Source organism: Sceloporus occidentalis, unplaced genomic scaffold (genome assembly GCF_023333645.1).
Source record: "Sceloporus occidentalis isolate IW3139 unplaced genomic scaffold, rSceOcc1.0.p SCAF_291, whole genome shotgun sequence".
NCBI lineage: Eukaryota > Metazoa > Chordata > Lepidosauria > Squamata > Phrynosomatidae > Sceloporus > Sceloporus occidentalis.
In genome coordinates, this window is record NW_028317271.1 from 416,196 (window position 1) to 438,944 (window position 22,749).

Genomic DNA, 22,749 nt, shown 5'->3' on the forward strand with positions numbered 1-22,749 from the left:
CTACAGACTCCAGGGGGTTGTAATTGAGTTGAGAAGGAGGACTATGAATGGCCACCATTATGGGCAGTCATTGGCATGTTTTAACTCATGGTTTAGTGAATAAACACCCCTGGCTCCAGGCTGGGGCTCTATAGAGCGAAGCTCGTATATCCAAAGAGCTGGAAAATCCTCGTTACTGGCAGGTGGCGGCACCAAAATGATAGGTTTTAGTCACTTGGGAGTCGACGTTCCAAACAAGATGTGGTTATTTTTAGTCGTTGTGCCCGTTGGGTGCTGTCTGTTTAATATTATTATCTTCCACAAGCCAGATGCTGGAACTTGAAGATCTCTCCCCATGAAACAGATGGGTTTCTATATCAGCTCCTTGTCCCGGGCCCCCTGCACCAAGAGCCAGGTGAGGCATTACCAAGTGGCCCCCAGCTACAACTACAAATGGACAGACATCCACTATGAGGCCAGCAGAGGCAACGTGGAGAAGCTTCGCCAGTTGCTGACCACCTCAGGTGCGTTCGCATCGCGACGCATTTTGGGAAACGTAACACCGAGACCAAGTTCTTCATAAAAGCCATTCCTGTTCCATGAGCTAAATAAGAACCAGCGAGCAGGAACATTTCGTGGGTTTCCATGGCGATTGTTGCACATTTAGAACTTTGCCGTAGAATGTCTATTTATAAATAGTGGCAAAATGTCTCTTGTTTCGTTTATCACAATAAAAACCTTTAATGAGCCAATCAGAACAAAGGAGGTGCATGTTGGGAAATACTATACTGTAGTCATTCATAAAAGAGGTTAAATGTTCGTTAAAATAGTTTCTAAAACATAAACATTCTAGAAAAAGAACCATAGAACCGCTAAAAAATGTAGCAAAGATTGAGAGTAAACAGAAGCTGTGGAGCTACAATCCCTATGATGCTCAGGCTTTGGTTTTACAAATACTGGGGGATCATGGGAATTGTAGTTCAGTAGTGGTTTCGCTTAGCTGGAGTTCTAAAACTGGTCTTCTCAATGTGTTTTAGACAGAGAGCTGGTTGATCGGAAGGATTACTATGGTAAGACCCCATTGTACTGGGCAGCCTATAAAGGACAAAGGACGTCCATGGAGCTGCTGCTGCAACACGGTGCAAACGTGAATAGCTGTTGTAAACATGGCGGAACCCCGTTACACGCCGCCATCGGGCTATTCCCAGATTGTGCTCTCCTATTGATACAGGTGAGGGTAACGTGAAGTTCTAATTTCTTACGATTTCAAAGGTATTTGAGCAGGTGGTGGAAGATGGAATCTGCTCCTACTCGTGTCGCGCCCAAGTCAGCAGGATGCGGGTCTGGAGTGGAACACACGCAGCCACAAGAGGTGTTTCTGCGACTTTTCTTTCGTTGGTGGCTGCTAGAACATAATAAGATTCTTGATTTTGTTTTCCCAAAGTATGGAGCCGACGTTAACCTCCAGGACAACTGGGGAGTCACGCCAATGTACCTGGCGGCATGCAGCGGCCAACTGGAGTGTATTCGGCTCTTGGTGCAAGCAGGAGCTGCCATCACATACAAGAACAAGGTACGGTATGGTTCTGTTCTAGCGAGCACACCACGTAATGAGGCATATTCCAGTATAATGAGGAATTTACCAGTTTTTTCTTGAATGATCAAGTCTTGGACAAAGTTGTGGTTCCTCCCAGTCCATAAAGTCGTTCTCCAATAATCTTTTTTATTATTATTTGGTACTCCAGCATTAGTATGAAGAAATTCTAGGTTCTTGTATGTAGAATTGTAACCAATTATGCATCTACATTGCAGAAAACAGGATTACCACCCAAGTGCCTTGCTTCCCAAGTTGCGTTTATTGGCTGGATCGAGTCCAACATCCATCAGCCTCACTCGCTGAAGCATCTCAGCCGCCTGAGGATACGTTCAAGTTTGGGACCCCAGAGGCTCAAAGCCATTAGGACCTTTAACTTGCCGCAATCACTGAAGTGCTATCTCATGTTTGAGGATCTAGTTCTGCAGGAAAACCTCTAGCGTTTAATGCGACTGACTGTGTGCATATGACTGCTCTACAATCTGCGTCCCAGAAATGAACCCCCCTTTGCAGCTATGCAGGAACTTTGCACATCTCCGTACGATGGATACTGGATCATTTTAACCAGAAAAAAACTGAAACCTACACAGCTACACAAGAACAAAACAAAAACCTCAAGAACAAACAGAACGAAATTCCGAGCAAACGTTACTTCCGCTGAGCTTCCATTATCGGCAGTTAAGAGCAGTCAGTGCCAAGGGCGCGGGGTTAAATGCACCCAAGTTAAAGGGACTTTGGGTAACTTAAGTCATCTTGCAATCCACATATCTGTAAATACCCCCAGCTGGTACAGAACACCTCGAAGGGCAGGGCTATTCCTTGCACTTTCTTACAGGTCCTGTGCCCAGACTCTGCCACTCGTGGCTCGTGCCGTGCCTCGTTTTCCATTCTCTTTCCACATAGCTTTTCATTATTAGCTATTTATGTAGCGTTACGTATAGGCAGGGCTGGGTACATCTAGTATGCAAATATGGCCCTGAAGATCGATCAGGTAATCAATTTTACCACTTTTAGGGATAAATCTATCCAGAGTTGGAAGTTTGGCTGGGTTTCACTTGGAGTCTCCGGGTGAAATGCTGCTTCCCGGGGTCTCTGGGTTAATGTCTTCACTCCCTGGCAGGAGAGCAGCGTCCCCCCATCTCTCTCATGTTCTGCCCGCTCCCCACCAACCTCCCAGCCTTTTAAAGTCTATCCCACCCCCTGTGCATGGCTAGCCACGCCCCTTTATCACAGCCACAACCCCTCCCTGCCTCCTGTTATTACATGAATCCTTAGTATGCAGCGCCATATAATAACGGAGCACAAATAACCGGCGGGTCGCTGCTCAATCCACCAGAAGTCTCAATAAGCAAAAGTCCAATTGGGAATTCTGAGAGTTGAACTGGAGAGCTTCCTGATGGCTTCTTCTGGTATAGATGTTTCCGCTAGCGACTCGTCAGCACTTTTATTCACTTTTATTTATATTTAGTGCCAACAGTGCTTTGTACCCTCCCCACAAACGTAACCATCTGAGTTGGAACCATCACAAGAGGTTATGAAGAACGTGTGGCCATTTTTGCCCAACCTCATCTATTAATCAATCGCATCCCATACTTAAAGCCATCAACACGTCTGCAAAGATCAGGGTGTTTGAATGCAGTTGCAGATATACATGATGTGTCATCGCGGTGAGTTGTTTTTGTGACCCTCGAAGGGTTGGTTGCCCCCTGATAAACTCATACAAACTCTTATTGTCTGCGTTGATACTTTGTTGTAGCGAGAAACACGTTGACTTCTGATACTGTTCTCTCTAGACTCACGATCTCCACCGATTGTTGCTAACAGGCTCTGGATGTTATTATTTCATAGGAACTACTTAAAGAGGTGGAAAAGTCCCCATAACTGGTTTTACAAGCCAGGGTAGATACAACTCGTGATTCTGACTGTAAAGAATTAACAAGATCCCAAAATGTTACCAACCAAACTTTTTAAGAGCTTTTTAGGCTCCAAGCCTACAAGGTAGAATGAGATGGACATCTTCACCGAATGTCCTACCGAGACGCTGACCCCGTCTTGTAAAGTTCATTTTATCAGGCAGGAGGACTTACACGTCCGCACCGTCCTCCCTGTAACTGTAGCAGCGTTTTAGCACATGATACTGAACCCATTACCATGTTATTACGCTCACAGGAGAGTTTGGACGCGTGTTGTGCGCACCCGTGAGTTATATCCCAGGTAACCGATCTCTGGATGAAGCTCTCGGGATTAAAGCATCCTTCCCTCGGTTGTAAATTTTAGCTTCGTAGAGGCAGCTGGTGCCCACGTCAGTAAAACCCGAGCAGAAAGCTGAAGACTATTTAGAACGTGGACGTTGTGTGCTTAAGGAAAGCAGAAGTTTTCAGTTGGGCTCAAAGGGGGACGTTGACAATTATTCTATTACTGGTATCAGATTAAAAATACATTTTCAGAACAGTTTTAGTTTTTGCCCCATAATATAATGTTTAAGTCAGCGGTGTATCAGCAATTTGTATGAGTTCCCCCCTCTGTTATCTGATCCCTAAATCTACTAGACAAACACCCCGACTCCTTATCATACTGCCTGTGGGAAACAATAGAATGGCTTGGTCTTAATCACAGTCGGACTCGCTGACTAATGAAAGTCTATGGAGGAACAGACTTTATTAACATTGCCATAAATGATCAGCTCAGTGTGGTGTTCGAGCCGGGAAATTCACCCAAAACATCACATATCTGACAGCAACGGCGCACTGGGGGTTATATTAACATATACAGCGCTGGGGGTTATTACTGTATACAGCGCTGGGGGTTATATTACTGTATACAGTGCTGGGGGGTTATATTACTGTATACAGCGCTGGGGGTTATATTACTGTATACAGCGCTGGGGGGTTATATTACTGCATACAGCGCTGGGGGGTTATATTACTGTATACAGCGCTGGGGGGTTATATTACTGTATACAGCGCGGGGGGGTTATTACTGTATACAGTGCTGGGGGTTATTACTGTATACAGCGCTGGGGGTTATTACTGTATACAGCGCTGGGGGGGGTTATTACTGTATACAGTGCTGGGGGGTTATTACTGTATACAGCGCGGGGGGGGTTATTACTGTATACAGTGCTGGGGGGTTATTACTGTATACAGCGCTGGGGGTTATTACTGTATACAGTGCTGGGGCTATTCACGTCGAGATACTAAAACTTAAAGAAAACAATAAAACCCAGAGGGACTGGGGGTATACGGTGAACGCAAAAACAACATATTATGAAAACCGATCAATCTATTATTAAGCACAATAATAATAATTATTCAAATAAATGCACTGGCATACATGTTAATTCCATAGTTTCATTACAGTTACAAAAATCTTAAAAATAGGGTGTAATTATTTATATATCTTCCAGAGGAGTCTATAAGGAGGCAAAGGGGCATCTACTCCGGACACAGCTGAGACAGACAAAGAATGAAGGAGGTGGTTAAATCTTTCACAATGCAGGTAAAAATCTGAAAAAGAATCCAAAAGATTTCCCGACTTGCCTGGTTCTCGTTAGCAGTCTCTTTATTTTAGGAGCTGTAACTATTCTTAGCCGGGCAGGAGGTGAGCAGAAGACCATCTGGCCTGGCGGAGGAACCTTCTACGTATCGCAGCTAATTCCATCCCTAAAATCTGCTTCAAGGATCGGCTCTAATTTCAGGCGCTAATGGGAGCCCCCGGGGGGCTGAAAGTGGAGAAATGATGATTAATTGGGTTTCCAAGCAGGTAGCGGACGGTTTATCTAACGAAGCCCAATCCGATCTGTGCTTGGCCATCGCTGGCTTATCCTCCGATGGATTTGGTCACTTTAGTATTTAAGAAGACGTTACTAACCCTTCTTATCAATGGCTACAAGCAGGATCACATTAACAATTACCTCTTCAACGGCAGATTAACCCTTAGCTGCTCATTTGGCTGGATCTCCAAGGAAGGGGGGGTTATTTTTCTGACTGTCAAATTCATTTTCCATATGAATTAATGTTGTACTCATTTTTTATAAGGGTGGGGGGTTCTGATTGCACTGTTGTCAGTGTCACGACTTCACTGACCATTCCTCGGTCATTCTAGTCCCATCACTCTCTTAAATCTTAATGTAAAAAAAACTACCCAGGGAATCAGTCCTTCTGAGTTTGGGGAAGGTTATGGAAGAGATGATCGCCTCTAATGGTCATGTTAAAAGTAAAAAAACAGTTATATAGGATTATAGGCTCCAAAAGAAGGTACACGGAGAGGAGGGCACATGGAGAGGAGGGCACATGGAGAGGAGAATACATGGAGAAGAGGGTATATGGAGAGGAGGGCACATGGAGAGGAGGGCACATGGAGAGGAGGGCACATGGAGAGGAGGATATATGGAGAGGAGACCCCTTGATGCGGCTTAAAGAAGGGCCCCAATGTTTTGTGCTACGCTACTGCCTCTCCTCCCTGACCCCCAAAAGTTTAAGCTCCGCCATTAAAAATAAAGTAATCTTTACTCAAGTTCTACAGATAATTCTTGGCACCTCAGCTTTCCTTCTCCCCGTCCAGCACCTTCGTTGTACATCCAGGGTCTTAATGCAACACGAGATGTATGTAATGTCCATGACACCGCACACATGCAGGAACGTATACCAGGTGAAAGGTCAGGAGACGCCGAGATTACTGCTAGAAATCCGCTAAAAGCATCAGGATAGCCTATAAAAAATTAAATTGGAGGAACTTTATACTGGGGTGGGAGTGGGTATACTGGGATGGGAGTGGGTATACTGGGGTGGGAGTGGGTATACTGGGATGGGAGTGGGTATACTGGGAGGAGAGTGGGTATACTGGGAGGAGAGTGGGTATACTGGGAGGGGAGTGGGTATACTGGGAGGGGAGTGGGTATACTTGGATGAGAGTGGGTGTACTGGGATGGGAGTGGGTGTACCGGGATGGGAGTGGGTATACTGGGAGGGGAGTGGGTATACTGGGATGGGAGTGGGTATACTGGGATGGGAGTGGGTATACTGGGAGGAGAGTGGGTATACTGGGAGGGGAGTGGGTATACTGGGAGGGGAGTGGGTATACTGGGAGGGGAGTGGGTATACTGGGATGGGAGTGGGTATACTGGGAGGGGAGTGGGTATACTGGGAGGGGAGTGGGTGTACTGGGTGGGAAGGCTTGGTTCCATCTCTTGATACATCGCTGTAACAATGGCAACTGACTCTGGAACCATCTTTAAGGCGCCCTCACATTGTTCCATGACATTGTAGTAATAGAGCACCGGCCGCTATTACAAAAAGCGAGAGCGAAAATTAACAATAACATTAAAAACGGACCATATAGAAAATCGACAATAAGGTTCCCGCGCGTTGAGACGAACCGGTACAGGAGGAGAAGAGGGTCCGGTTCTTGACTACTTACGATGTTCTGTGCAAAAATAAAAGTAACGTTAATGTTTTCTCCGGAATAAGCTAACAACGCTGGAATAATAAAAAACGTTCCAAGGGAGGATAAGTACTTGCGTGCAATTGTCTTCCATTTTTGGCTATCCCGAGGCTATATATATACAGTTTTGTTTCTGTCGGCCCTTCCTTGATGGACAGGGGCCATACGTTCTCCTCGGCGGCGTATGGAAAGCTGCTGGCGGCTCTCCAGCGCGTATAACTGTCATTCTCACATGATAAGGAAAGTGGAGCTCCTTCAAAACATCTCGGCCACCCTGGTCATCTAATCCCACCGTAACAGCTTCATCACGCACCATGCGCGGGAGACAACTCAACGGGCCATCCGGTGGAAGGGGAGACATTTAACCCGATGGAGAGAGATTAGAGATTCTCAACGATCTGAAGCTTAATCAATAATAAAAAAACTTTGTTATATTTATATGAAGCGAAATTTTGTTGCAATAAAACTCGTGTTGGATTTTATTTAAAAAAAATAGCTTGTAACTCCTAATAACTATTTTCTTGCAAAAGTACATAAAATGAGATTTATATAAAATGTTATTATTTTTTCATTTATTTTTAGACATTTTTAAAAATTGTGTTTTTGTGAAAAGTTTTTTAAATAATTCTCTATATTTAATTGGATTTTATTTTATTTTTTTTAAATAGTGCGTTTGTAAAATGTATTAAACCTGGAGATGCTCAGGTGGCCTGAGCTCTCTTCACTCCTCCTTTACCCGTTTGCTTTCGAACCTCCATCTGCGAGCGCGGACGGAGCTCTGCCATCGTGTATCGCATACAGTTTTGGAGCCCTTATCTACGGAAGGATGTTGACATTCTAAAGAGAGTAAGAACATGAGGTCATGATCTAAAATTAGAGGGTCAGAGATACAATGTAAGGATGTTTTACATTACAAGGATGGTGGTAGATAAGTGGAACAGCCTTCCAGCATAGTTGGTGGAGGATAATACACTGAGGGTATTAAACATACATAGGATAGGCATACGGCTCCTGAATCTAAGACGAGACCAACGACTGATGAAGGTTTGAGTCTTTACAGCAGGGGAAACGGGCGACTAGATGGGGGCCAAATGGGGCCAGATTCAATGTTTCTATGTTTACCGCTTCTGGTTATAAAATATAATTTTGCCACCAAGGAAGGAGGGGAGAAGACAGCGCACTGTGCGTTTATATCTTAATCAACTGCTAGAAAAAAAAAATATATTCTCCCCGCTTTAATGATTTTATCATGAAAAGAAAAAAAATCCGTAAATATCGCTACCTTGTATCAATATTTTTGACACATTTTGAAATGAATAATAATGAATCAGAATATATATTTTTTGTTATAATCGGTGCAAAAATCAGGAAAGTGTTAAAACAGGTGCAATGAGAAGACGGGGTAACCGGATCGCCGCTCAGCTGTTGGGAGTTTATGAGCAGCTCTCCCCCCCGTCCAATTTCCAAAGGACCAAACATGATTTGAAACTGAAGCCTCCTCCTTTTCCTCGACGCATTCCTCCTGCCGGGTTCAGACGGATTCTCCGCACTTCTGTGAATCCCAGCCTGATCTGCCCTCCAGCTCCGGGACTTTGGGAAAAAAAGAAAATTAAAGGGCGACCCAAGAAATCGTGGCCGCCGTTCACAAGGGGATGGAGTGAACTTTGCAACTTTCAACCTGCGATTTCAAGGCAAGTACAGAAAATTCCACCGTTTGCAGGTTTTGTGATTTTTCTTAAGATTTGAAGCCTAGTTTTGCACTTTTGGGTCTTGTTCAAGAGACCGTATCCGAGGTGCGCCAGCCAATGAGCTTCTTCTGTGTCAGCTTATCAAGAAATTACAGATGTTTGTGTTTTTATTGCGTTATAAAATTGAGGATTTAAGAGGATTTAACAGATTAGGACAGTTTTCCGTACGCCTCGCCGTGCGCCGTGTCCCAAACTCACCCCCCCTCTCATTCATCTGTAGCACGAGGACGCACCGGCCCCATCATACACGGGAATAAAAAATACAGAGATCGCTGCTGTGTCCGCATACCTGGGACCTTTCTAATTGTGCGTACCCCGAGACCCGTGAAATATTAACCCTTTAATCGCCTATTGGGAAGATTCTCTGTAGCGACTCACCAAATGTGTTCCCCAAATGGCTCTAATACCGGCCCTCATGGAAACATTGACTTGTCATTATTTAAAGATATACTTAATTGGGTCACCTGCATTCAAGGAGGGATATCAACCATAACATACTGGGAGCAAAAGCACCAACTGTGAGTCTTATATATGATCACAGCGGGGGGGAGAATAGGAAGGGGTCGGCTCCAGGCTGTGTGACCCGGAGAATCTGCCCCTTCCCTCTTAGATTGGGGTAAAAGTACTAAGAACTGCCTTTTCCACCCTGAGAGACGTAAACATTTCCCTAATCCCAGCTTTTTGAGATGAACCCGAAGCCCACGCGGAATTACGGAACATGAGCGATACGTTACTTCATGAGGAATAACGCTTCTGCTGGTGTTTCATATTCTCCTTGGAAGAATATGGGGTTAGCCTTTGAATGTAGGGACTGTAAGAAGCGCTGCGTGAATCGTTGGCGCTATATGAACAAAATATATTAATAATAAACGTAGTTATACTGCAAGGATAGCTTTCTCATTGTTGAATTTCCATCCCCATGATTATCGGCCAACAGTGACCATCTGGAGCAAGCTGAGTAGCTCCAATATTCCGAGCCGTGCGGATGGGTTTACGGTTACATTGTCTCATAAACCCATAGCTGTTTCCTTCACACCCCAACCTGATGACAGCTCGGGTATAACTCGGTTATGGAAAAGGTTACCTTGTTTCAGATAAGGGTCTCGCATGACTTTGGCGTTGAGAGCAGGTTATCACATATTAACTTGTTAATGGGAATGAAACACTTTTGAGGGTCCGAGGCTTCGGCGTCCCGGTACATATAGACAAAATTATGTTTCAAGTAAAGTCTTGTTGGTAAATTACAAATAGACATGATAGAAGTGTTGTGCTTTGGAAGAAATGATTACATTGTTACAGAGTTTTGAGTTAGCCATTGACTCGTTGGTCCATTCATGCCTTAGATTAGAAGATGGTGTGGAAAAGTAACTCAATGAATGCTGGCAATGAATGCTCCTCAACTTTAGTCTCACCATAAATTGAGACACAAAAAATCTACAGAGAGTCAGTGACCTCCAGGACTTGATGAGTTAAAGTTGAGAACGACAGAACTAAACAAGGTTTGACGATAATCACTGATTATCCAATATAGAACCAAACACCTCAGAAGCACAAGACGTTTTTATCTTGTCGTAGGTACAAGGAAGCTGTTCTTACAATGTAGCAAAAGAAAGGACCAACTGTTCTATTAGGAATCTTTGGGACATACCTTGAGGCATCTTGGAATCAGGGGCATAACTAGAAACCACAGGGCCCCGGTGTGAAAATTCACCAATCAACACTTCCCACAGTGCCACCTTTGTCCCAAACAGCTTGTGAGTGCCTTTGCCCCAAGCAGCTTATCTGTGCCATCCTAACCCCAAACAGCCTTTCTGTGCTATCATTGCCCTCAAACAGCTTGCTTGTGCATTCTTTGCCCATTGTCCCCCACCCTTTTCCAACATACAATCTGGCACACATATGTAAACACACTTACACAAATTACACACACTCACTCATACTGACTAAGACATATGTGCATATTCATTCTTACACACACATTCCACTTCACTCCACTCATGCTAACACACACTCCATCTCAACCCACTTACACATCAATGCACACACACAGTAACACATTCATGCTCACATACACCTATGCATGCACATTCATGCTCACATACATATATATATATACAAACAAACATTCATACATAAGCTTTCGTAACGTCAGAGGTCTTTTCCAGAGGGGCCCCCTAGGTCCTGAATGTAATATAACTTTTCTATGTTGGCCCAATACAATTCAACTTTGACTAAAGACTCCATATTCTCATGGGCTAACGCAGCAATACCCATTTATCTTTTCTACAGTCAAATTCTGTGTTTCTATAAAACGTAGAAGAGCTGTGAGTCCTTGGCTTGGATATTATAAAGTTTTGTGAAATACTGGCCCGCAGAAGAGTCCCCCCTGCCAGCTCGGAGCTCTCCAATACATACTAATGACTGTCCTTACGAGACAAGGTCAGACAACTGGTCTTTTGTGAACTGCAGCACCGTGCGTGATTTTAGCATCAAGGTGAATGCAAATTCTCCAAACATAATTGCTTTCTGGAGCGTAATCCATACGCGTAAAGACTTTTCTGGGGGATAGTTCCATAGACGTATGAAATAATGCCGATGAACTAGCCAATAAGCAATTATAATAAATTACTAATCGGATTTTTTTTTTTTAAATGTGCAAATAGCTACAAAGAGGGAGACGTAGTTCTTAACCCTTTAATGTCATTAAACAGATTTATTTAGGGTTCTCAACTAAAAAAAATATTGAAAAAAAAGTGGCCGATCCAGAATTTGGGCTGAGGGGCTATACTGAGACCATTATTAGTACCCCTCTCATAACCGAATAAAATAGTCCATGAAGTAGAAAGGCTTGGAAGCGATTCGATCAATTATTCCATATAGAAAGGGTTTTGTTACAATGAGACAGCTACATTGTAACATTAGATTCTGCTCCGGACTTGTGATGAGACCTTTTTATATCATAGGTGGATTTACAAGATACTAGATTGCTCCGTTGATCTCTTGGGATTACATGTAATATTTGCGATTAACCTAGCACAACACGGGCAGCTTTAAGTCATTTAAAGATTATACCGCAATCCGCCCTGTCCTATCTGATAACATATGGAAAAAGACAGAAATAAATCCTGATGGGTTCTAAAACTAATCTTGGAGCATAAAGGCTTAATTACATTTAACCTTTCCATCTCCAGAGAGAGGTGTATATTATGCATTCATGCGCATTTGTAGAAAGATGCTTTAAATGGTCCGTGATCTAGATTTATTTATGAAGCGTTTTTCAGGAGATGATGTCATATTGTAGCCTTCTTCTCCCTCAAAGGGTCCAGGGACTGCTGCATTTATGCTTCTGCGCTCAAGCCCCAAATTCCATATCCCTCAGTCGCTGGAGGAGTTAAAGCGCCAGATTCTCCTTTTCAGAACTTGAGGGTGTCAAGTGTATCTGAGGTTTGAGTCGGAGCCACGATTTCAGTTATGCTGGGTAAGTGTTTCAGTAAATCCCTTCTAATTCCTCTAGAAGACTGCGATACCAAGCATGGAACAGACCTCCCGCTCCCTCGTTCCCGCAGCTCATGATCAACAATGAGGGCATTAGATTTGGGATCTGCTCCAGCGCAAGATGACCACCCAATTGTCATCACCACGCGCTCCATTAGCACTTAGTTTAAAATCCGTGCCAGGGGGAAAGGTCAGACTTCTGCGGTATTGGCATGAAGGACCTGGAGGGCAATTAGACTGATATTAGAAAGGAATATTAATATCGGTGCATCCGTATCTCCTGTACAATTAGAAATGTATCTGGTTTATTTCAGAGCTTTGATTCCTGTTTAGGCAAAAAAACTTTGATGTTGAACATGGCTGATAAAGATGGATGGGTGGAGAACCCTGCGGAGTATTGTCCAGGTAAGAGCCAGGTCAAGGTGTGTGGACATCGTCCATGTTGTAGGGTTAAGCTGCCAACTATGTTGTGTCCTGTAGGTGGATATCATCCAGTTCAGATCGGTGAGATGCTCAATAGACGATATCAAGTCATACACAAGGTTGGATGGGGATATTTCTCCACCGTGTGGCTGTGCCGTGACCTCCAGTAAGTACCCTTGGCTTGGGGGGGTACATGTTGTAGGAATCCCTATTTTGTAGCTATAAAATTGGCAAACCCCCAGTATTTACAATCTGATTAGAGATCGTCGGATTTTATTGTAGCTGAATTCCTGAATTTCAGGACAGAGTTCCCAACTTCCCATTATGTTTTTACCGTGACATTAGTGGCGTCCAATTATCAATCATTGCCTACCATTTTTTCCCCCAGAAAAGCTTCAAATGACCTTACTTTTTGGTCATCTAAGCATCTAGGCTCTTCGGTGGTGTATATGGAGTGCTTAGCCCAGCCTAATCTGTTCGTTTGGCTTCAGCCGTGCCTAGCTGCCAAGGAACTTAGACACCGAGGTGCCCTGCTTGGCCATAAAGTTACTCTGCCTATGCACCAAGGTGTGCCCTGCTTGACCGTAAAGGTGCATTGCTTACCTGCCTTCTTGCGCTTCCTACACATTGCGGTGCCCTGCCTGAATGAGTAGTCAGCTCAGGTGTTCCCCGGCCAACTCAGTCGTCAGTGAATAAACCAACAAGTCGTAGTTTATGGACATATCAGTATTTCCTGAAAATTATGATCAATGCGTATCTGGTCAATCTTAACAGAAATGTTTTGGGGGGTTTCTTGTAAATTTATCTATTTCTATAAACTTTATTTCCAGAAAGAAGAAGTGCGTTGCAGTGAAAATAACGAAAAGTGGAAGAAAGTTTAGCGAGACGGCTCAGGATGAAATTTCACTGCTGAATTGTGTAAGAATATTTGATACATATGTTACCCTGTGCATCTAACAATGCATTGACCCTCCGGCATTATTGCTATTCATAATAAAATCTCGCTCTTCAAGGTGACTACGGGGACCTCCACATCTAAATGTAACCCTTTCTCTGACTAGGTTAATGGTGCTCGTAAGAACGAGCCCCAAGGAGAAAATATCATCCGCTTTCTGGACGACTTTAAACTGATTGGAGAAAATGGGCTTCATATCCACTCTATGGCTGGAAAGACTAAGGACCGGAACAACTCCGGGGTCTAAATCTGGAGCATTCCATGGAACGTTTCTTCTTATTGTTCCAGAGCTGGACCAGGTTTCTCCAGTTTTGACTTAAAATACCGGGTTCTTTAATCTTCTGGGTGGTGTTTCTAGAACGTCTTACCTAGTACACCAAACACCATGACTGTAGAATATTTTATATTATTATGTGCTTTAGAAATGGTTCTATAGATTTATCCTAAACCTTTAAGTGTCTTGTGCCTAAGAAGTCATGACGGAATTCTTGGGTATACAAGATTCTGTCGTGGATGGGTTGCTTCTACTTAACATGTAAACCGTGAATTAACTTGACTCAGTAAATTATTTATCATTGATTTCAGGTGCTGAATACCTGCCCATTCGGCAACAATAATAGCTGTTATTAACAAAGTACTTTTGATCTAGAACATTTGTCCAGACTTGGGTTCTAGATCCATCTTGCACTCCCCCAAATTAACATTTCAGTGGTCCAGACTGCAACGTATTTTTGCTTGGGTAAAATGTGGCCTTTAAAATCAAATCTTCCCAAGCCCTGGTGATATATTTCAGATGTTTACAGTCCTTTCTAAGTGGAACGTAGGTGTCAGGGCCAGGCGGAGATGTAGTAGGAATTAATCCTTAACTCGGTTCTACATGCATGTCTGGTGTTTGAACTGCTGGGACCGTCTCTGCTGCATCTGATGAGGAATCATGGATCGGATGGGCTTCCCATGACGTGTGTGAAGCGGATCCTGCAGCAGGTGAGAGGAGAGGCTACAGGTTGGCCGAATGCAATCATTTTGTACTAGACTGGAGTCCGAGGCCAGTCCACCGGAGACTTGATGGGATTCCATGCCTTTTGGGTCAAGTCCATTAACAAACACAAGACCTAGACAAGCGCATGGTCAACGGTCTTGCATTGGCTTTGGTTTTTGCCCGGCTAACGTGAAGTCCTGTGAAACAAGATAGAACCAGTTCCTTGCGATATGCCCCCGTTTGTGATGATATTAACAAAAAAAAAAAAGGAAAATGTACAGTTTTTACATTCGGTGATGGCCGCTATGATATTTAAGCAGCTGATTGGACCCAGGGGTCTCTGTCCAGCTGTAAATGTTTGATAATTATTATTACTTATGTACAACATAAATGGCAAATCATAATTATACCAAAATATTTTATATATATATTGTGGTAAAGTGTATGGGAAAGTGGTTGATGGGATATATATCTCACCTGGTTTCCTCAGCCAGGCACGGTAGCAAACCCAGGAGCTCTCAGGTGAGGCTTCCTAAGCTCATTAATGGGGAGGAAACCTTAAAAGAGAGGGCTGTTGGGTTTGCAGGGGGGAGGAGGGACTGGGGCAGGGAGCAGCTTCAGCCAGCGCTGCAGCCCACCAGGTATGAAGCTTTATCTATGGAAAACCTCTTACTTTGCTTTGTGCCAGACCGTAGGCTTGTAGAGAGGGATCCGGATGTTTAGTTAGAGCCGGACAGGCTTAGAGTTTGTTTTATTTGCAAGGTGCTCTGTGCCTACAGCATCCAAATAAACACGCTTGACTTTTGAAGCCTGTGTGAATACAGTCATTGCCGCCCCATGCGTGAGCTGTTCCCTACAATATATATATATATATATATATATATATATATATATATATATATATATATATATATATCAGAGAAAACTGCTAAAATGTAGCAATCATCAGAATACTCATAGATTTTCAGAACTCTTTTCATAGAACGTAGAACCATCATTAAGTGATTTTAATTGTGTTCTTAGTGTTTGTTGAAAAACATACTATTTTTGTGTATTACTCCCTTATTTGAAACAATTCTTAATGTTTGATTGTAAAAGGTGCTCCAAGGTCTGAACTTCTTGCACAAGAAATGTCGTATAATCCACACAGACATTAAACCAGAAAACATCCTGGTGTGTGTGAACACTGACAACCTGCAGCAATACATGTCTGCGGCAGCGGCCTGGACCCAAAACAGAACGCAGGAGGCCAAAATGCAAGGTAATGGCCACGTTACTCGGCAAAATCTTCCCCTTGTTTAAAAAAAACAACAAAACAACAATTTGGCTACAATGATGTCATCACCAGCGGAATAAGAAAAGTTGAGGACTCTTTGGGTAACTTACCGCCATTGACTCTTTAGCGTTTAACCCCTTAAACAAAACATACATCTGCCAAAATGTGGAGTGATCCCTACCCCAAAAAATATTTTTAATAAATAAATGCCAGGCAATGTGGCGGTAACGCAAAATTCTGTCATTTTGACCACCAGACGCCCTTTATATGCTCGGAATAGAATACGTGAAAGAACATCACATCTAATAATCTAATCGGTTGGCACTGTTTTGTTTTCATTTTTAGGAGTAGATGTAAACTTCTTAACTCATCTGTTCGAAACTGGGAACGTCGACATGTTGGGAGTCAAAATCGCAGATCTAGGCAGCGCATGTTGGACCGTAAGCACCCTGACCCTCTGTAACATTCAGTCATCGTTCTAAACTCATAAATAAAAGTAACCAGTAAGACACTGGAATCCGGAACACGATGTCGGACAACAAATCCAGCAATTCTTCACTAATGCTAATGAGAGGACGATTATGTCCCATTCTCTCATCCATTGACCAGTAAACATGTCCCTGATTTCATACAGAGAGGACTAACGCTGTCTGCAAGGCGGTTGCCTCTAGAAGACTCTCCAGTTATCACTGGATAACCCATTGAGTTCTGAGGAGCTTCTCGGGAGCCCTTTGGCCCTTAACGAACCCAAGTTATTGTTGACTTTCTCGGACAGATATCCTGAAGATATTTAGAACCTCTGATTGAGTATAACGTCTGTGTTTTTCAGTATAAACCCTTTTCGGATGAGATCCAGACCCAGCAGTACAGAGCCCTAGAAGTCCTGCTGGGTTCAGGATACAGCACCCCCGCAGATATATGGAGCACGGCATGCATGGTACTTATCCGCCGATTTATGTCTCAATGTCTAAGTATTTCAAGGCGATTTCACTTGTTACGTATGATTCAGACAATTTAATTGCGCCTCAAATTGTGATTAATACATTTCCAATCAGCATCATACAATCCATAGCCAGGGAAACACAGAGTTAATAATAACGAGATCAAATCCCAATACTCTAAACTGAGTAACAAGTCTCTGGATACTATGTTACATTTTACAAAGGAACACTAATAAACTCTTTGTTGCCGCAGGCCTTTGAAATGGCTACCTCGTTCTACCTGTTTGAGCCTCATGCCGGGGAAACATTCTCAAGAAATGACGGTATGAACCGATTTACTCTCTACTCGTGTTTTTGAGCAAAACGATAATACTAACGGCCAATTCAGGAGAAAGAGATGTCTAGAAATGTGTTTGGCCCTCTCCGATATCGTTATTCCACTCCATATTAATAATAATGTTTCAGTCTGAAGAAATATTTATTACTGGCGCTGAGATCAATAAAATATATTGTAAAGGTCAACACAGAAGATCAAACTTATTTTGTCTATATACTTGGACATAAATGAACAAAATTCTATATATTTTGGCTGTTATGTAACAGAATGGGGGATCGTTTTTAGTGCACGCACTTCACTTCCTGTTGTGGCTTGCAACTGTTCCTAACAGGAAGTGCAATGGAAAATGTTTCCCCCTGTTTATAAAGTTTAAAAAATTTATATATAGGAATATATTGTGGGTTAAGCACAGATTCTCTTTGCAAACATCCAATTCACTGAATAATTTCCCCCTATAACAGATCACATTGCTTGTATTATCGAACGTCTTGGTCGCATTCCACCAAAAATTGCTTCCTCTGGGAAGAATTCGTCAGCCTTTTTCAACAAGCAAGGTAAGAGTCGAGTGAAGGCAAACTCGTGGGTTACAGGGGTAGAGCCAGATGCGAGGCTATAATTTACTTGCAATATTCAATTGCAGTCATTAGAGCCCCGACATATCGCTGTGAAGTGGGACATTTCCCCTTCACATCACATTAACCAAAGCGCCAGTGAAGGTCATAGAATTAAATGTACATAATTGGGGCTCATTCCATGCCACAATAGAAATCACATGGATTTAACTATACATTATGCAGGGCCAGCTCAGCTTTGCTTGCAGGAGATGCTCAATGGCGTTGACCATTTTTTATGCTTGGTGAAGCCACCATCGTGTGCCTAGGGGGTAAAAGGAGTGCCATTTGGCCATCTCTTTGACATACCAAGAGGAAGATCTTGGAAATGCTGAGCTACAGTAACTGTTGGATGGTCAATCTCTGTCTTAGAGCTAAATCTGCCGCCGTTGGCCCGTCTGTTGATTTGTGTCTCACAGGTGACCTCCTGAGGATCCCTTATCTGCTCCCTTGTGGTCTTTATGACACGTTGGTGCACAGGCACAAGTGGCAGAAGAACGAGGCTCTTATTTTTGCCGGTTTCCTCCTTCCGATGCTGGAATACGCGCCTCAGAAACGAGCCACCGCTGAAAAATGTCTACAGCATCCGTGGCTGCAACCCTGAAGAAGACCTCACACTATTCCCTGAACATTCAGATTTTTTTTTTGTACATGTAGATTATGTCCGAGTCTTTAAATAAACCTTTTGTCACTATAATATGACTGCGATTGGAACGTGTTATTCTCTGGTTAATAGACGATGATGGTGGGTGAGAAAGAATAATGGATATAGACGGTCACGGGTTGAACATGGCATGCTCTACACAGCAGTGTAACTAAAACGCAGGTCCCATGCTCTAAGATATTTGCAATTAAACTATTCCCCCCCCCCCTTCGGGGGTACTTTATTCTGTGGATTGAGTGCGTAGTGAGGCAGGGATATTTGTGTATCTGGTTGGGTGGCACATTCTGGTGGAATATGATCACACCTAGGAACTCTCTGGCACCAGTTCTCCGGGTCAACACCAGAATCCTGCAGGTCTCGGGAGTGGGGTCCTGACATGCCCCACTTCCTGCCCATTTCCCCATTAAATGGGGGTGTTTCCTGCAATGCCATCTTGAACGCCCACTGACATCAGAGCGACTGCATACTAATGTCTGCAGGCAGTCCTGGCCGCATCCAGCAAGGGTGGGTTCCAGGTAGCGGAAGCCCACAAGTTCCCAGGTATGAATATGCTATATAAATCAATAAATAACAATAATAAATAAATAATAATTTACACAGCATTAAATGTTACCGGTGAAAAGGTTGTCTTTACTTAGATTGACTTGCAGTTTTCGCATCTAGCAGAGAGCGGTACCACCACCAGCCACCAGACGGCGCAGCTCTGTAGAGCCTGTGGCTGTGAGATTAGCTGCTTCCGATGCCACTCTGTACTCTTTTCCGGTCATCTGACGTCCATCGTTTCTGCTTGTTCCCGGCGTTAGCAGAGAAAGGAGAGCGCGGCTCCGCGGTGCGCGTGAGCTGCGGGTGCACGGAGAGCCTGTTACTTGGTGTTAAAAAAAAGGGGTAAGATGTGGGTCTGGCGTTAAACAGAGCAGGGCGTAGTAAATTGGGCCATAAGATGCCCGCAGGTGATAAAGAGGGGGCGGTACAGGAGGGAACTGCGGCAACTTGGCACATGGGGCTTGAGTGAGATGCGTGCTGCAGGGCTGAGAGGCATGTGGGCAGAGGGTGCGGGCTTGGTGATGGGCATGAGGGCACATTCACTGCAGGAGTGCGTGCATGGAGGGGTGGCACTGGGTGCAGGAGTCTGGGCATGGTGGCACTGGGTGCAGGAGTGCGGGCATGGTGGGGTGGCACTGGGTGCAGGAGTCTGGGCATGGTGGCACTGGGTGCAGGAGTGCTGGCATGGTGGGGTGGCACTGGGTGCAGGAGTGCTGGCATGGTGGGGTGGCACTGGGGGCAGGAGTGTGGGCATGGTGGGGTGGCTTAATGCAGAAGTGATGAGGTGGGCAATGCATGGTGGCATATTTGTTGTAGGAGAGATGGGCAAAGTGGCATGTTGGGTGCTGCAGTGGGAGGGTATGTGTCAGGGTAGAGTGGCATGTTAGGATGCCAGACAGAGGGACAGTGTGACGTGTCAAAGGTAGAGGGGTATAAACAGTGCTGGAGACGGGGATAAAGTGGCACGTGTGGTTCAGGATTCATGGAAACCATCAATGCATGTATGAAGAGGGTATGTACGGGGCCACCTGGGGTGAGGGGAATAGTTGATAAGCTTGGATTTAACACACGCGTGTTACCCGCTATTATCAGCGTGGAAATGTTACCTGTCTGCATAAAGCGCACCTGTGGATTTATTATGTTTTCTTTTGTTGCCAGTCTAATGGAGACGCATGAACAGGAGAGCTCTAATACAGAGCCGGGCGCCATGGAGGTCAATGCCGGTTACCTCCAGCAGTTAAAAGATCTGGATATCCCAGAAGAAGAAGCCAAAAAGGTGAATATTCTTAATGACGGTTTAAGTTGGGATTGTGGTTTTTGTGCACGTGCGTTTATCTTAAATGCATCCTTTTTTTCCTTCTTCCCTTAGGCTCTAATCCTAACTGGAAATATCTCGGCAGAAGAGGCTGCAATATTTTATTTCGACAGTTTAGAAGATCAGAACCCAGTAAGTAACGTGACGTGTGTGCAAATGACATACATGCCTCTTCGTAATTGAGTTGTCTTATTGTGGTGAAAGTGTAGTTTCCGTGCTTGCTCCGGGCTCTAAGATACGGAATATGGAGAGAAGCACAGAAATCTCCAGCCGGGACGGAGGAGAGATGGATGAATTTTCTGCTCTGAATAGTATTTTGTTGATATTGGATGAATTATTCCAACTAGTCTGTGATTTGGCAATTTTGGTTGATACCACCCTATCCTGTTGCCAAGCAGTTCCCATTGAATTAATGGAATTAAGTGGTTATGCCGGCCCTTATAGCCCGGATTTCTTCATACCACGGTACCTTTCTGATATTTTTGCTTAATTTCTTCCCAGTAACGCACATTTCGGTGTTTGTTCACGTTTCTGTTTAAAAGGAAATGAATGCTTTTAAAACAAACATTGCAAAATCACCTTTATGCAAAGATTGAAAAAAATAAATGTTTATCTTCATAATTGTTTTCTGTTTTCTAATTTTTTTTTCTCAAGGAAGGGGAAGAGGAGCAAAATTATTACAAAATGGTGTTTGTGGTAAATACGGAGCTGCCAATGGGCGTGGGAAAGGTATTTGTTTCCAGTGGAATAACCTTTCTATCTAAGATAATTCTTTGATATTGTCGTAAAAGCCAGAGATGCAGAGATCCAGACGTAGGTCTGCCCCATACTAAGAAACAGGGTAGCGTAGGGGCTTATTCTGCTGTGGTCTATGTTTCCGTTACCCTAGAGCATTATGGGGCACCACTTTGTGTAAAACGAACATAACCGACTCTACTCCAGTTCTTGGAACTTTAGTCAGTGGATCAGTGGAACTTCCACACTAACTTCTTGTTCTATAGCCTGTCACAGAACAGTGTGACGCGGCGTGGGATATTTTGGGTGTCTTGTCACACATCTGTCATATGTTTATTACCTGCGGCTTTAAATATCTAAGGGGTTTATTGCTTCACTTTGTACTTGCTTTTTATGCCATTAAGGGATCTCCTTCCAGCGGTAGAATCGATAATTTGTAACGTGGTGGAGAAACGCTGTATTTCTCTGTATTAAGGTGGCTGCGCAGGTTGGGCACGCAGCACTCGGCTTGTATCAGCTCCTGCTAAAGGACTCAACGACCCGGGACATCGCCTGTAAATGGGATGAATATGGGTATGTTTATAACATTGTTCGAGAGAATGAGTGTAGCCACTGGGCAAAAAGTTTTGTGGGGGGGGCTATTTTTGGGCTTGTTTAGCAGGCGGATGGGGGCATTGAGATACAATTTTGAATTGCGTTACTTGCCCGCCTTGCAAGTGATCACTAACGGCACATCTATGTCTCTTGCTAGCATACAAAGTACGTCCATCCGTTTTTTTTGTGGGTCCTAAAAGAAGGCAGCACTCTGTGCCCAGTCTTTATACCGTTCACTTTTATTCTTTTATTTCCCGTGACGTTGTAGTAATACTATGAGTTTTATACCATGCGTATGTGGGCTTCTGTCACTCTGCAGGGCGAAGAAGGTTGTCCTTCAAGGTTCTAACACCATCCACCTATTGGAGCTGCAGGCACTGGCCATGAGTATGAATTTACCAACCTACCTGGTTCAGGATGCAGGCAGGACCCAGGTATAAGTTTTACTTAACAAATATGTACTGGAGGTAAACGCGCCGCAGCCAACGCTGAAAAATGTTTTCTATGACTGGAGCCAGGATCTGCTAACATACATTGTTTAGCCCCCCCCACTAGGTTAAAGTACCCCAAGTTTGGCGTACGCGCTGAATTCCTGCTTTATGTATTTATTGGCAATTCTAACAGCAACCGAAATTTGAATGTTTATGCCTTCTATGCTTTTTAGGTTGTGCTCTCCCCTTTTTCATTTTTGGGTGGGGGCATCACTTAAGGTAACAGGGAAATGTTTTCTTTGAAGTGTCTTCCTGGCCTGACTGTTACTGAGATGTGTTTGGTAACGAGGTCCTGATTCAGATTGCAGCCGGATCATACACCGTGCTGTCTATTATGGGTGAAGAGGAGCGCGTGAACAAGGTGACCGGCAAGCTGAAGCTGCTGAACTGAAGGAGCAGCGGGGAGGTCAGCGTGGTTCGGTGGTGGCAGCGGCCGGTGGTCTTGGTGGAATGAAGGCTGGCGCAGAAGCCCAACGCTTTGTGAAATCAGATGTGCGAAATCTACTCCTTACACCGCACAGACGGCTCCTGTGTGCGATCAGCGATGTTCCAAGGCCTTCAGCTCACAGATTTACATCTTAGTGCACGTATCCAAAAAAAAAAAAAATAGCGCTGGCAGAAAACCGC

At 44.0% G+C, this 22,749-nt stretch overlaps 3 protein-coding genes across 3 annotated transcripts; all 3 read left to right on the top strand.

Moving 5' to 3' along the window:
• The first annotated feature begins 343 nt into the window (after nt 1-343).
• Nucleotides 344-2,013, top strand: LOC149275397 (ankyrin repeat and SOCS box protein 5-like). The gene is made up of 4 exons (XM_089504790.1): nt 344-503; nt 1,017-1,210; nt 1,424-1,552; nt 1,792-2,013. The coding sequence occupies exons 1-4, from the start codon at nt 344-346 to the stop codon at nt 2,011-2,013; spliced, it is 705 nt and encodes a 234-aa protein (XP_089360916.1).
• Nucleotides 2,014-14,590: 12,577 nt separating this feature from the next.
• On the top strand, nt 14,591-18,384 carry LOC149275398 (SRSF protein kinase 3-like). The gene is made up of 7 exons (XM_089504791.1): nt 14,591-14,620; nt 15,714-15,876; nt 16,237-16,331; nt 16,721-16,828; nt 17,086-17,155; nt 17,631-17,723; nt 18,200-18,384. Exons 1-7 carry the CDS (start codon nt 14,591-14,593, stop codon nt 18,382-18,384), a joined length of 744 nt encoding a protein of 247 aa, XP_089360917.1.
• A 1,810-nt stretch (nt 18,385-20,194) lies between these two features.
• Nucleotides 20,195-22,513, top strand: LOC149275399 (putative peptidyl-tRNA hydrolase 2). The gene is made up of 6 exons (XM_089504792.1): nt 20,195-20,263; nt 20,357-20,438; nt 20,967-21,031; nt 21,513-21,610; nt 21,951-22,065; nt 22,424-22,513. Exons 1-6 carry the CDS (start codon nt 20,195-20,197, stop codon nt 22,511-22,513), a joined length of 519 nt encoding a protein of 172 aa, XP_089360918.1.
• Nucleotides 22,514-22,749: the final 236 nt, after the last annotated feature.

Excerpts from the sequence above, each read along its gene's own strand:
- LOC149275397 (XM_089504790.1), top strand. The coding sequence starts at position 344 with ATGGGTTTCTATATCAGCTCCTTGTCCCGGGCCCCCTGCACCAAGAGC. Across the intron at positions 1,211-1,423 it reads GTGCTCTCCTATTGATACAG|TATGGAGCCGACGTTAACCT; the intron begins GTGAGGGTAACG and ends GTTTTCCCAAAG. Across the intron at positions 1,553-1,791 it reads CCATCACATACAAGAACAAG|AAAACAGGATTACCACCCAA; the intron begins GTACGGTATGGT and ends TCTACATTGCAG.
- LOC149275398 (XM_089504791.1), top strand. The coding sequence starts at position 14,591 with ATGACGTGTGTGAAGCGGATCCTGCAGCAG. Across the intron at positions 14,621-15,713 it reads TGAAGCGGATCCTGCAGCAG|GTGCTCCAAGGTCTGAACTT; the intron begins GTGAGAGGAGAG and ends TGATTGTAAAAG. Across the intron at positions 16,332-16,720 it reads TAGGCAGCGCATGTTGGACC|TATAAACCCTTTTCGGATGA; the intron begins GTAAGCACCCTG and ends TGTGTTTTTCAG.
- LOC149275399 (XM_089504792.1), top strand. The coding sequence starts at position 20,195 with ATGGAGGTCAATGCCGGTTACCTCCAGCAGTTAAAAGATCTGGATATC. Across the intron at positions 20,439-20,966 it reads AGAAGATCAGAACCCAGTAA|AGGAGCAAAATTATTACAAA; the intron begins GTAACGTGACGT and ends AGGAAGGGGAAG. Across the intron at positions 21,032-21,512 it reads TGCCAATGGGCGTGGGAAAG|GTGGCTGCGCAGGTTGGGCA; the intron begins GTATTTGTTTCC and ends CTCTGTATTAAG.